We start from the raw sequence: 11,888 nt of genomic DNA, 5'->3' as shown, positions 1-11,888 counted from the left end.
ATCTATTGTAATGTCTCTGAAAAATAACAGCCTTCAGGACTGACAGCTTTGATGGTAATAAATCCTGGAAAAGGTCATTCCTGATATAGCACTACTAATCAAGCCACACAGCTATTTTGTCAAAAATACTAGTCATTGTGTTAATTGCAATGTTTCCGGTGACGATCAGTTAGCAAGCTCTGTTGATTGAGATGAATCTTTTAATGACTGCTTAGGCTATTATATTCAATCTGTACTTACAAATTGCTCAGCTGCTTGATTGAAGAGATTACTGATGAAAAACTTGTAACCAAGGGAGGAATTATTTCCTAGGAACAAGAATGACACTGGGCAGAAAACAGAATCTGCAGCTCTGCAGCTCGCTGCTTCCACTCCTATGCAGGCTCAGTCACCAACTGGCTGCAAGTCTGCTCATGTGTGAGTCAAGAACCATACATATCAGCTGATCAGTGCTAGAAGAGCACAACTGCATCAACTCTGAAAATGAAAGGCACATCCAACTAACTCCCACTGTGTTTAAAATCAAGTTACTTAGAATTGTTATCTCACTTTATCTTGCTTTATGGAAAGTATCTAAATTAGGGACTACTGTTCATATCCACTGGAAATATAATTTCTTAGATGCTGCAAACAGTAAAAAACTTTTGCATTGGAAGTAGGCAGTAACAGGAATGACCTGGAAATGCCCTCAATGTCCATTCACTCCTAAGTTTTGCCAAAAAGATAGATACATTGCAATAACGATAATTTATTCTATGTTAATTTCTTCATGAGCCTGCTAACTGTTGCTAGTTCCCTCCTACCGGCACATGAGCAATTAAAGCATATTTTTTTTCATTTTGAACTGAAAAGAGATAAAACTACACTCTTTCCAAAACTTTTGGAAGGGTCTCCAAATCAGGTTTCAGTTTAAGACAGTCAAGATTCAGGAATATATACATTCAGATTGCAGAAGAAAACAAAAGAATTCCCACTAATTTCCTGCAACAAGAATTAATGAATGTAGCTTTTACAGTTATAAAATATCATGAAACACATACACCTTGTGTGCTTGGCCATATAATTAGCATACATGGAATTACAATCTCTCACCTAAACCAGCACACAGTATATCCACTTTTCAGGCTGTAACACTACTTAACTTTACCATGTAGCATAATCTGAAGCATCACATCTGAACAAAGGTCCCTTTAGATAAGGCTAAAATAAATGTTCTTAGATGTAAGACAGATTTACTGTTAATTAATTAATTATTCAGATTACAACGGTATCTGTTGAACTGTTCTACGGATAGGCTGCCAGCACTGCCAGAACATCATTAACAACACTGAAATTTGTCAACAGTGTAAAGGGAAGAGATTTGTATTGTTCTCCATACATACAGAAAGGCAAACCCAAAACTCTGAGTACATAAAGGGAAAGGTTGTGCCTAGTGTGGCGATCTCATGAATTTTTCTTGTGAATAAAGTCTACTCAATCACATTTCACAGGCAAATGAGAAGATTGCCTAGCTTGTAACCCTGCAATGCTTCAGGAAGAGAGAGGTATATTGTTAGCTATGCACTATTATATCATATGCCTTTATAACATCCTTGGGAACAGACACTACTACGGAAATTCAATAGATGGTAATGTAAGGAACCTCACTGATAAAAGATTCTTGATGTCATAAATCTACATTTATTCTTTACTCACCAGAAAGTTGCCTTTAAGTTCTTGTTAGTGAATTGCTCAGGAACTTCGCCAGTTTTCTAAGCTCTGCTGGTATTCATGGAATGCTTACCAGATGCTTGGTACTGTGTACTACCTAACCAATACCGGCAGAAGAACAGACGTGTCAGGCTGTATATCCTCATGGAATCTTACTTCGATCTTCTAGAGGAGCAGAACTTCATGCGTTATCTTCCTCACCACCTCATGTTTCTTACCGTTACGTGCGAAGCAGCACTCAGTGCATCAACATCCTCATCAGATCAGACCCTAGGCTTGGAAGAATAAGAGAATGACTACAGCTTGAGGGCTTACTAGTTTCCTAGTATTAAGAGTTACTGGCTGTATGCCTCCCCACTAACAGAAACATCTATAGATTTTGGGATACCTACAAAGTTAGAAAGCAGCACTTGAGACAAAGTACTGAGGTACCTATGAGGCTTAAAACGTTGGACCCTGGTTAAGTTCCTTTTGGATTTAAGCAAAAAAGGGCAACTTCTCCCTTTCTAAAGAAGGAGCACTCAAATCTTTGCATACTGAGACTAAAGGCTTCAGTAGTTCTGTATTGTTCAGTAATTTTGTTATTCACTGTGAGAAATGCTTTAGAGGCACTTATACAGGATGGTCTATAATACGACCAGATTGCCTCAATTGCTAGTATGCATTTGAAGTTCTTCCCAAATGCTAAGCCTGGAAAAATCAGGGCTAAAAGGCAGGACTTCTATAGCAAAGTATATGGTTAAGTAGGACATTGATTGACACACTATGAATAGCCAAGACTGACCAAAGGTACATAAATGACGATTATAAATCACAGATGGAATATTTATCTGGCATTAGCAGTTACATTTGTCATAGTGTGGCACTAAATGATTTTTATGCAACTTTATGCAAGATCAAACTTCTATTCTCAATTCTGAAAGAGACTTGATTTTTCAAATTAAGTTACAGGGTTATATCTCTATTCATGAATGTGATTGGAGAGGTTATCCTGGCTTCGCTGAGCATATTGGCACTTACCCCTTGTCTAAAGCTTTGTCATTCAGTAACCAGACATCCTTGTGACAAAAAGCCTTGAAAGCCCCATGTAGTAGTCTGTCCAAAACACTGTGGCATTAACACAAAGTACATCTCATAGTAACTTCCAATTAAATAGCCAGTCAAGGAGACAGAATTCATGGTGCTCACATTTTCATAAAGCACTGTGGTAAAACAGCAGTTGCTTTGAAGTATGAGATTTCAGTTGTAAAGCTTCCTCAGCCAGAAGAAATGAAAATTCCCATTTTAACAAAGAGATGGCAATAAAAAAAAAAATAAATTGTATGGAGACTTTCTGGGAAACCTATCGTAAACAATTATTTACACAACAGAAAAGATGGGGAACATGACACTAGCCTGTTGATGAGAATGTTTCTTGAAGTAATGGGACTCCTGGATTCAAACCCTGATTTCTCATGTCTCTTACTGAATTTTACTGAGGAGAAACAGAAGGATGGACATCTAGCCTGAGGGTTAATCTCCAAGAAATTTTTTAAGAGCCTGCTTTGGCCGATCTAAGTATGCGCTATCACCAGCTGGATAATTTCCCATGTTCCTCAGTACCCTATTGCATATTCCTGCAGTCCACCTTGTGCTGGTATTAGCAGCTGGCAATGGGGTGGGGGCCGTATGGTAAAACAGAAGGGGAGAAAGATAAAATAGTGAAGTATCACCACTATCGTTGCCAGGTTCCAAGAATGGCAGATGCACACTCTGGCAACATCTCCAGAGTGTTTTTCACAGATTAGGATCCTTGAGGGGAGGGTTTGTTTTTTTTTTTTTAGTCCACTTGTGCAGTGCCCCTTCTGGAGGTTCTAGAAACGGGTCTGGGGTCCTTGGTGAGACAGGTCTCTGCTGATCATTGTGCCCTTGCTTCCTCTACTGGCAGGACTGCAGTATGACGTCTCTTGGCATGCAAGCCCAGTCTTGCGAGATAAGGAAGTTGGCACAGAAAGACACTGCCTCGCTTCCTTCTTGCAGCTGCACAGCCGGAAACAATTGATTTAATGCATACAATTTTCATTGCAGAATTAGTCTCTTAGAACAGCAGAATCTTTATCCAGCTGAACTCATACTCCAGAGACGGAATATTAAAATATAACCTAGTCTACAGCACTTCACAATTAGCTAACTGTCCTCTGTTCAGTTGCTTTTCATGGATTTTTACCTCCACTTCTGTAACTACAAGCTTAGGAGCTCAATTCACAGGAATAAGGATAGTATATACATACCCGAGGGCTCTGATGCATACCTCCCCAGCAAAGAGCTGCAGTCAAATTGCCCTGGAAGCGTTTGTTACAGCTCTTTGATTAGAAGTTATGAAGCCCACAGTCGAGCCAGTGGAATGGGGTGCAGACATTTGCTATTCTCAAGTGCAAAGTGCAGGCAGAGGTCAGAGAGGTTAAACTGTTTGATCTGGCTGGAAGCTGTTAGGGTGAATGCCTACACTCTAGTCTGCCGGTACTGGAACAGGAAGAGCAACCTCCAGCAAAGACATAAGAGTGAGCAGGGAAAAGTAGCACTGCAGAAATCAGTTAAAGGCTGTTAACATCCCTAAGCCTATGCGGCAAAGTAATGCTAGCTCCTAAAACCCGTTTTGCGGGGCTAGCACTTTGACTAAGCAGTAAAAAAACTGTCACACCTCTCGCTGAGTACTAAAATCACAGGACTTTTCACGTTGATAGATTCATAAGAATGAGTCAAGACTGAATTTAAATAGTTAGAGTTTTTAACGCTGCAGCTACTTCCATATAATTTATTTTCCACTTTATAACACACAAATTAGTCTTTGGTAACAACCAAATTAGCAAAGCACACTTGGCTGCATATGAATTAGACCTGTTTATAATATTTTATACATTCAACCTTTATAATATTTTATACATTCAACCTTTAAATCTATAATGCTTTACTTCAACTATTACCATAAATCCTTCAGGAAAAAAAAAATCTCACCTAGCTAGAACTGGTTTGAGTTGGAAGGGCCCTTAAAGATCATCTAATTCCAATCCCCCTGCCATGGGCAGCGACACCTCCCACTAGATCAGGCTGCTCTAATCTAAAACTCTCATCTAAAGTCTTGATTATGCACCTGACAAGAAACTGTCTGTCCTGTGTTGCTGCTAAATGCTCAGTAAAAGGGCTGCAGATAAAAATTTTCGTTCTGGGGAAATTTTGTTCTTCTGTACTTCTCTATGTATTAGCCTGTCAACCTAACCTCCATCCTCACAGATGATCTATGATAATTTGCCTTGAAATTTTTCTTGTAACAATGACTATCCAGGAGCACCATCAAGCTAGAAGCACAACCATTATTACTTTCAAATTGTCTGTCACATTGTATTTAATATAAAACCACATTTACCATCAAGCATCTACTTGTAAAAACACACATTCATGACCTACCAAAGTATAATCCTAAATCTGTAGCATTGCAATACCGGAATCTACTGTGATACTGCTTCTCAGTTTGAATAATTCCTTCAACAGGAAGAAAAATGAGTAACTAGTTGAGGAATTATACCACCTTTAGCAAGCCTTAACATCCAGAAGTCGCATTCTCCCTGCCAAGGGCAAAACAATATTAAGTTGGTGCAAAAATAATTGTCTTTTTTGTTGTTGTAAACTGTGATGCTTATTTTGGTTTAAACTTTCATTTAACTGTTTCTTGTAGTATACCATTTTAAAGAATGAAATTTGCTCTTCTTATTTATAATAATAGTTCTGTTTTCACTTTTTTTTTTTTTTTGTTATTACACTGTCAAATTAAAGATGGGGAAAAAAACAAATTTGAGTGGTTTTGCTGTAGTACAAAAGAGGATGTAAAGCAGTGGAAATTCCTAGCAATATAGACAAAACATTTGGCCAGGGAACCATTAAACAACAAACAGCTTTACGTTGTTCCAAAAATTTCATAACAGAAACAAGTGGATTCACACAGAACAACTCAAGAGGCTGCAAAACTAAGGGCTGACCATTCAACAGTTTTTTGACATTTGCACCAAACTGCAAAAATCAAAAAAGCTCAAAATGGGTGCCGCATAAGCTAAACAAAAATAAATAAATAAATAAATCACTGTTACAAAAGCTGCTCTGCACTTCTTTTGTGGGGCAAAAAACAATCTATTTCTGATGGCATTGTGACATGCAATGAAAAACGGATTTTATACGACAGCTGATGGTGTTCTATACAATGGCTGGACAGAGGTGAAGCAGAAAATACTTCCCCAAACCAAAGGTGCATCAAAAGAAAGTAATGGTCACTGTTTGCTGGTCAGCAAGTGGAATCACCTCCTATGACTTCTTGAATCACAAAACCATCACAGCAGAGAACTTTTGCCAGGAAACAAACAAAATGCACCAAGAACTGCAATGTTTATATCCAACACCAGTCAATCGAGAAGGACCAGTTGTTCTCCACGACAACACCCAGCCACATGTCTGACAAGTGACTCTGCAGAACCCAAACTGGGCTACAAAACTCTACCTGACCCAGCTTACTCACCAGATCTCTCTCCCACCGATTACAACATTTTGAAGCATCTTGACAATTTCCTGCAAAAGAAGGTTTTCCACAACCAAGCAACAGCTGCTCAAGCTGCCTTCAATAATCCAGGACTCTGGAATTCTATGCTACTGCAATAAGCAGACTTGTTTCTTGTTGGCAAAAATCCATAGATTCCAATGGTTCTTATTTCCTTTCAAGTTCATAATCTAAAGTGGCAATTATTTTTTGCACCAACCGATACAAGATAACCTACATCACACACAAAATAAGCTTCAGAAAGAGAATTAACTAACAGTTGAACCTAGATGGGTGCAGTCAAAATGTGCCATGAAAGCTGTTACAGTGACACAAGTCTGCAGATAGCAACAAGAAAACAACTTAATATGGAGAAAACATTTATAAATCAAACTACACATTTGAAGAAAGTATAAAGTACCATTCATGACAACAGACCAGGAAGAAAAATCAGCAGTATTATTCTGATTTCAGAGATGGGAGGTAGGAAAAGGAGCATGCCTATATATGGAAGAAGGCTTTAGACACAGAAAGTACTTTTAAAATTGCTGTAGTTTGTAACAAGTATGAGCAATGTATCTATTACAGAAGCCAAGAACAGGAAGGAGTGTTGAAGAATTTGAGTGACAAGAGAAAACATCTTGCCTAAAAGCCTTGTTTATCCTGCATATCTGAAGCGAATCTAATCTGTCAAGGTCCTGTGCAACAAAAGAGAACCTATACAGCAATTTAAGTGAAGGCTAAGAGTAAAACGAATGTGGTAACATAGCTTGTGGAATTTAACACGATGGCAAACATTCTTCAGACTTTCAAATAATAAAACATTCAGATCCTAAAAGTCGATGCGAGAGGAATTACTTAGCTTATATTTCCCATTTCAGTTTTGCAATTACAAACTGATCCAATATTATGGTTATTTAATATTATGAAATATTACTGTAACATGTAAATATCTACATGTAAATACATAACTTCATTTATTTTACAAGAAATTAATCAGCAGGAAAACATCTACAAAAATCTGTTTGACAAAAAGCTCGTCTGTAACTGAAACCATATAAAATTGTGAATTCAAGTTACTAAACTTTCAACAGAGAAGAAATCTTAACGTTTTGAACTTTTAACCACAAAACCAGAAAAATTGAAGTGTCAAAGTCAAGAGTAGCACAGTGCATTTTTCTTGTTTAGTTACTACCTTGACATTCTACAAAGACTGTATTCACAGTCTGCAAATGCAGTCAGAAGCTAAGATTCAAGTAGACACTTCCACAAAAAGCCTTTCTCCTGCTAGGAGGATTTGCTTGTGTAAAAATCTCCATATACTTGTCTTGGAAAAGTAACAGGTTCAGGTTTTTTCCATCTGTACATAAGAACATTCAAATAAACCAAGCCACTGGATTTCTTGCTAAACCAGATTTCTTATTTCTTAAGATCTTTAAATCACAAATGCTAAGAAAGTAGAAATATAAAATGCAACCCAACTACATAACTACATTCAAGTAGCAGAGCTCACCGCTTTTGTACTTTATGCAACATGAACAATCACAATAATAACTTAGTGACAAACAGAATCACAACTGCAATGTATATCAGGTTCAGCCTGGAAAGTATGCAAAAGGTGAAAAGAAGAAAATTCCTTTTCATCTAACATATTACGTTTTTCTCCATGCAGAGCTCTGAAATCACCACTTCTAACCAATAAAATATCAGTATTTATAATACAATTGTTTTTGTAAAGCTCTACCTGAGAAAAGTATAATCAAAACTTTTTCTTAAAGATTTTCCCCTGTTCTATTAGGAAAAAAGAAAAATCACACTTTGAGGTTGCTGTTTCTTTTGTTTCACAGACCATCAACCTGTCACTGTAAATATCAGCTGATTGCACCAAGACAGCTTTGCACCAGGAAGTGCATTTACCTACGCTGATTACAACTGTCAGGGGGAAAAATAGAGGAGAATGAAAACACAGCTAATATTGTTAAATGCACAAACATCTAAAAACGTTTGCTGCCCAACTCAAAAGCTTTAACAGTAACAACAAAACTAGTCACAAAATCCTGGGATTCTGCCACACCCGTTCATGGACATTTCAGTAAAGTTCTTTTGCTGTAAATTTAATGGAACTTATGTGGAGGAACATACAGACCCCCTGGAGATAACATCCGTAGTTCAGTGGTTAACGTATAACATACTAGTTGTATATTAGAGCTAGAGTAAAGTTTCACAGTTATCACTAATGGTTCCTCGCATACACAAACCACAGATTATAACACTGAAATCCCACACATACTCTGTTTCAAAACAAAGTTGTTAATGCGTTACAACACTCATGTGATAACTAAACCCAAACAATGAATGCTAATAGAATTTCTAAGTTAAAAAGCAATCAGCACCACTGTTATTTTTACCCTGCAAAGAGATAACAGATTTACTCTAGTTTATATTACTTGTAGATTCTACCTGAAAGACGAACCTTGAATTCTCTGAAAATCCGAATTATTCCTTACTTAGGCAGTTTCAGGTGAAAGAACATATTTCATTGGTAACCTATAAACAGCAAAATGACAGGGAAGTTTCTTCAGTAAGTGCACACAAAAGCATTGTCAGGGTTCACATAGATTGCGTTTATTAAATAATAAATCAGTGACATGCAAAGCCAGAGCATAATTGGCATTATTAGTCAGACCACTGAACTAAGATTCTTTTTCTGTCTACATTAGATGAAGTAATGATTTGGTAAGAAGTTTTAGAAACAGAAATAAAGTAGACTAGCTAGAAGCTAATGAACACAGTTGGGTTTAAAAAAGCCCCACAACTTTACAGACAGGGTGCATTCAACTGTACCACTAACTTGCAAATACTCATTTTTACTTTTTGTAGTAGAAGTTGGAGAGTAAAAATTTAAAAATATAATTTCAAGGAATTTTGTTAAACAGTAATTTTTTTTTTTTTTTGCAACTCTAGCAGAAACTGTCAGAGCTTTTGCTTACTTTTAGCAAAGTTTTGCATTTGTAAAAAGCTTTCTTAAAGAAATTAATTTATCCACTAAGCACAAGAGAATAGCACTAGTAACAACCTTTAAAGAAATATTTTTAACACAAAATAGTAAGCACATTCTTTTTTTATTCAAAATCGTAATTTATAAAAATTATAATTTATTATACTGCCAAAGTAACAGTATATTAAAATAATTTACTCAAAGTAACCCTTTCATTTATGATAATTAATTCAGCATGATAAAGCAACTTACATTATTAAGCCAAATGTATTAGTATGTATGTCTCACGGATACGAATAATTTTGTTCTCATGTAGATGAGCTGACTACGCAATAAGTTAAGAATTGTCAGAGCACACTGTTACAGAGCACTCATCTTTCAGCACGGGCACTGAAAACTCTAGTGGTACACACTAGCTAGCACAAAGTGGCACAAGGACACTAGAAAGTAAGCCATGGATGTTCCCAACCTCTCTCAAAAATGAATCGTGGTAGATTCAGCTGCAGCAGTTTGAGATATAACTCAGCTGCCAGTACTGAACCTTCTGCGTTTACAATCCACAATGCTATCTTCAAAATAGCAATCTACCTGCACTACTGCCACGGTAGAAGGGCTGAAGGCAGAGTCAGGTAACAGACAGACAACTTATCTGAAACCACTACAGATACATCCAGTAAGAGCTCCTTTGACTAAAGCCTGTTGGGGCCTACAGTGAACTCAGTGCTATGAGATGTTCTAAAGATCCTGTAACAGAAGTGAATCCTCCAAATAAATTACTCTATTGATGAAGTTCAACAGCAGGCCCTTAAACTCGACTATTCTAGTTTGAACATTTTGTGTCCAGCTTTTAAAGATACCAACTCTGAATATAACGCAACAGTCATTCTAAGGCACAGCAGACAAGCACCTAAACAACGTTACTTATAGATGATACATTAACATCTGCTTTTATTACTGAATGATTTTATTCTAGTAAACAAAGTATAAGTAAAGTGTTTATGACAAGGCATGTTCATTTTACTTGCTCCCTCCTCTTAGTTTTTCCTAGTTAAGTTTAGCAAAGTTTCAATCAAATGATCAGCTAGCCACCAAGTTAAGAAAATGATCATATCTTCAAATACCTTTGGAAGGATCCTTGAAATGTTTAAGTTGTTACAAATAAATTGGTATCTCTAGACACGGAAAGTGACAAACCCATCTTCACCTGTTGCACTTATCTGTCACCCTGCAGGCATGCAACTGCTCTGCTACAGAAGAGGGCAAGCGTACAGCATATTAGTGACAAGGAATTCACTGTGATTAAGATTCGTAACTTAACTTTCAATACAATAAAAAAGGTGACAGGATGATTTCCACCTGTCTTCCCATCAAGTTAGAGTCAGTGCAAAACTCTGAAGGCTTGTATTCTCAGCTGTTGTGAAACAAGATAAAAAGGAGATGCTCCTTATCGCTTAAATAAAGCTTTGAAATCTTTCCCTACTCCTCAACTCCCTTTCCTCAGTTGTCAGCATTTGCATGCAGTTTTCAAGAGAAAAGAAAACCTGGACTGAATCTTAGAAAAAGACAATAAAATATTCTCAAAATAAGTCTCAAGTGTAGAGGCAGTGCCCCTCCCATTCCCTTCCCCTTATTCCAGATTTCTGTGAAACACGTTTTTAAATGGAAAAGCAAAGGTGCAATTTAATGTTTATGATTCATCACTTTTGGTTACTCAGTTCTAATGAAAAGAGACAGACTACAAGAGTCATTATATGCTTGGTCTCTTTGCATGTGTAGGCCACCTATTCATTTTCTGTGCTTTCTTTGAAAGCTTTTCTCCAGTGACCAAGGCTCTACTTTCCCCCAAAAGCAGGTGAAACTTGGCATTATTTGGAAGTAAATACAAAACTCATAACTTCTTGTGGTATTTAGAACCACAATTTGATTTTCAGGTTTGCAAGAAGTTTAAAAATTGAGTTGGGATGTAAGGTAATGCCTACTAAACTCATGACTTAAGAGACCTCAGAAGTGAAGCGCATGAGTTTCGGATATTTCACTGAAATGTACATTTTTAAGCACAGATTAACTGCCTATACTAACTGTCAGCTCTAACTTTGCAATCATGTTCACTTCCCTCAAACTACATAGAGTCAGCTTTTTAAACCTCTCTCTAGATTATAGTACCAGTCTACAATCATTTAGAAATAAGTTACCAAGATAATTACTAGGAAACTACAGATAAAACTTAGTTGCACTACACAAAGCCACAATAAAGTAGAAGATACTAAAAACAGTGAAGTAGTAGATGCACCAACAACATACCTTTGTACTTGTTCACATGATTATGCAACAGTGAATATGAAAATCCATTTAAAAAAGTAAACACCTGAGGAACCTTAGCACCTTCCTCTAAGTCTAGATGTTAATAGGACGAAAGAAATTAAATGCAATCTACTACTTGCTCAGTTGGCTGATGTAGCAAAGGGCTAGAAACCATGAAGTGAAACTGAGTGAATCCTGGAATTTTATTACAAGCAGCACCTAGGAAAGAAGAAAATAAAAAAGCATAACCTGCTACATTTAGGATTAGTGTCTTTGTCATTGCACTTATCATCTAAAGACCCAGTTACTAATACTACC

The 11,888-nt window shown here is 36.9% G+C and overlaps 1 protein-coding gene across 1 annotated transcript in view; it reads right to left on the bottom strand.

Moving 5' to 3' along the window:
- Positions 1 to 148: 148 nt before the first annotated feature.
- AGA (aspartylglucosaminidase) overlaps positions 149 to 11,888 on the bottom strand; it is a 28,518-nt gene continuing 16,778 nt past the window's right edge. Inside the window, exons 9-10 of the mRNA XM_054065034.1 lie at positions 1,696 to 11,789; positions 149 to 477 (exon numbers count right to left, since the gene is read on the bottom strand). Of these exons, the coding sequence (XP_053921009.1) occupies positions 11,689 to 11,789 (101 nt within the window). The 3' untranslated portion in view covers positions 149 to 477; positions 1,696 to 11,688. The remainder of the gene's footprint in view (positions 478 to 1,695; positions 11,790 to 11,888) is intronic.

The sequence above is a fragment of the Cuculus canorus genome, chromosome 4 (genome assembly GCF_017976375.1).
Source record: "Cuculus canorus isolate bCucCan1 chromosome 4, bCucCan1.pri, whole genome shotgun sequence".
NCBI lineage: Eukaryota > Metazoa > Chordata > Aves > Cuculiformes > Cuculidae > Cuculus > Cuculus canorus.
The sequence above is the reverse complement of the archived record's forward strand: the minus strand, read 5'-3'. Positions and strand labels throughout refer to the sequence as shown.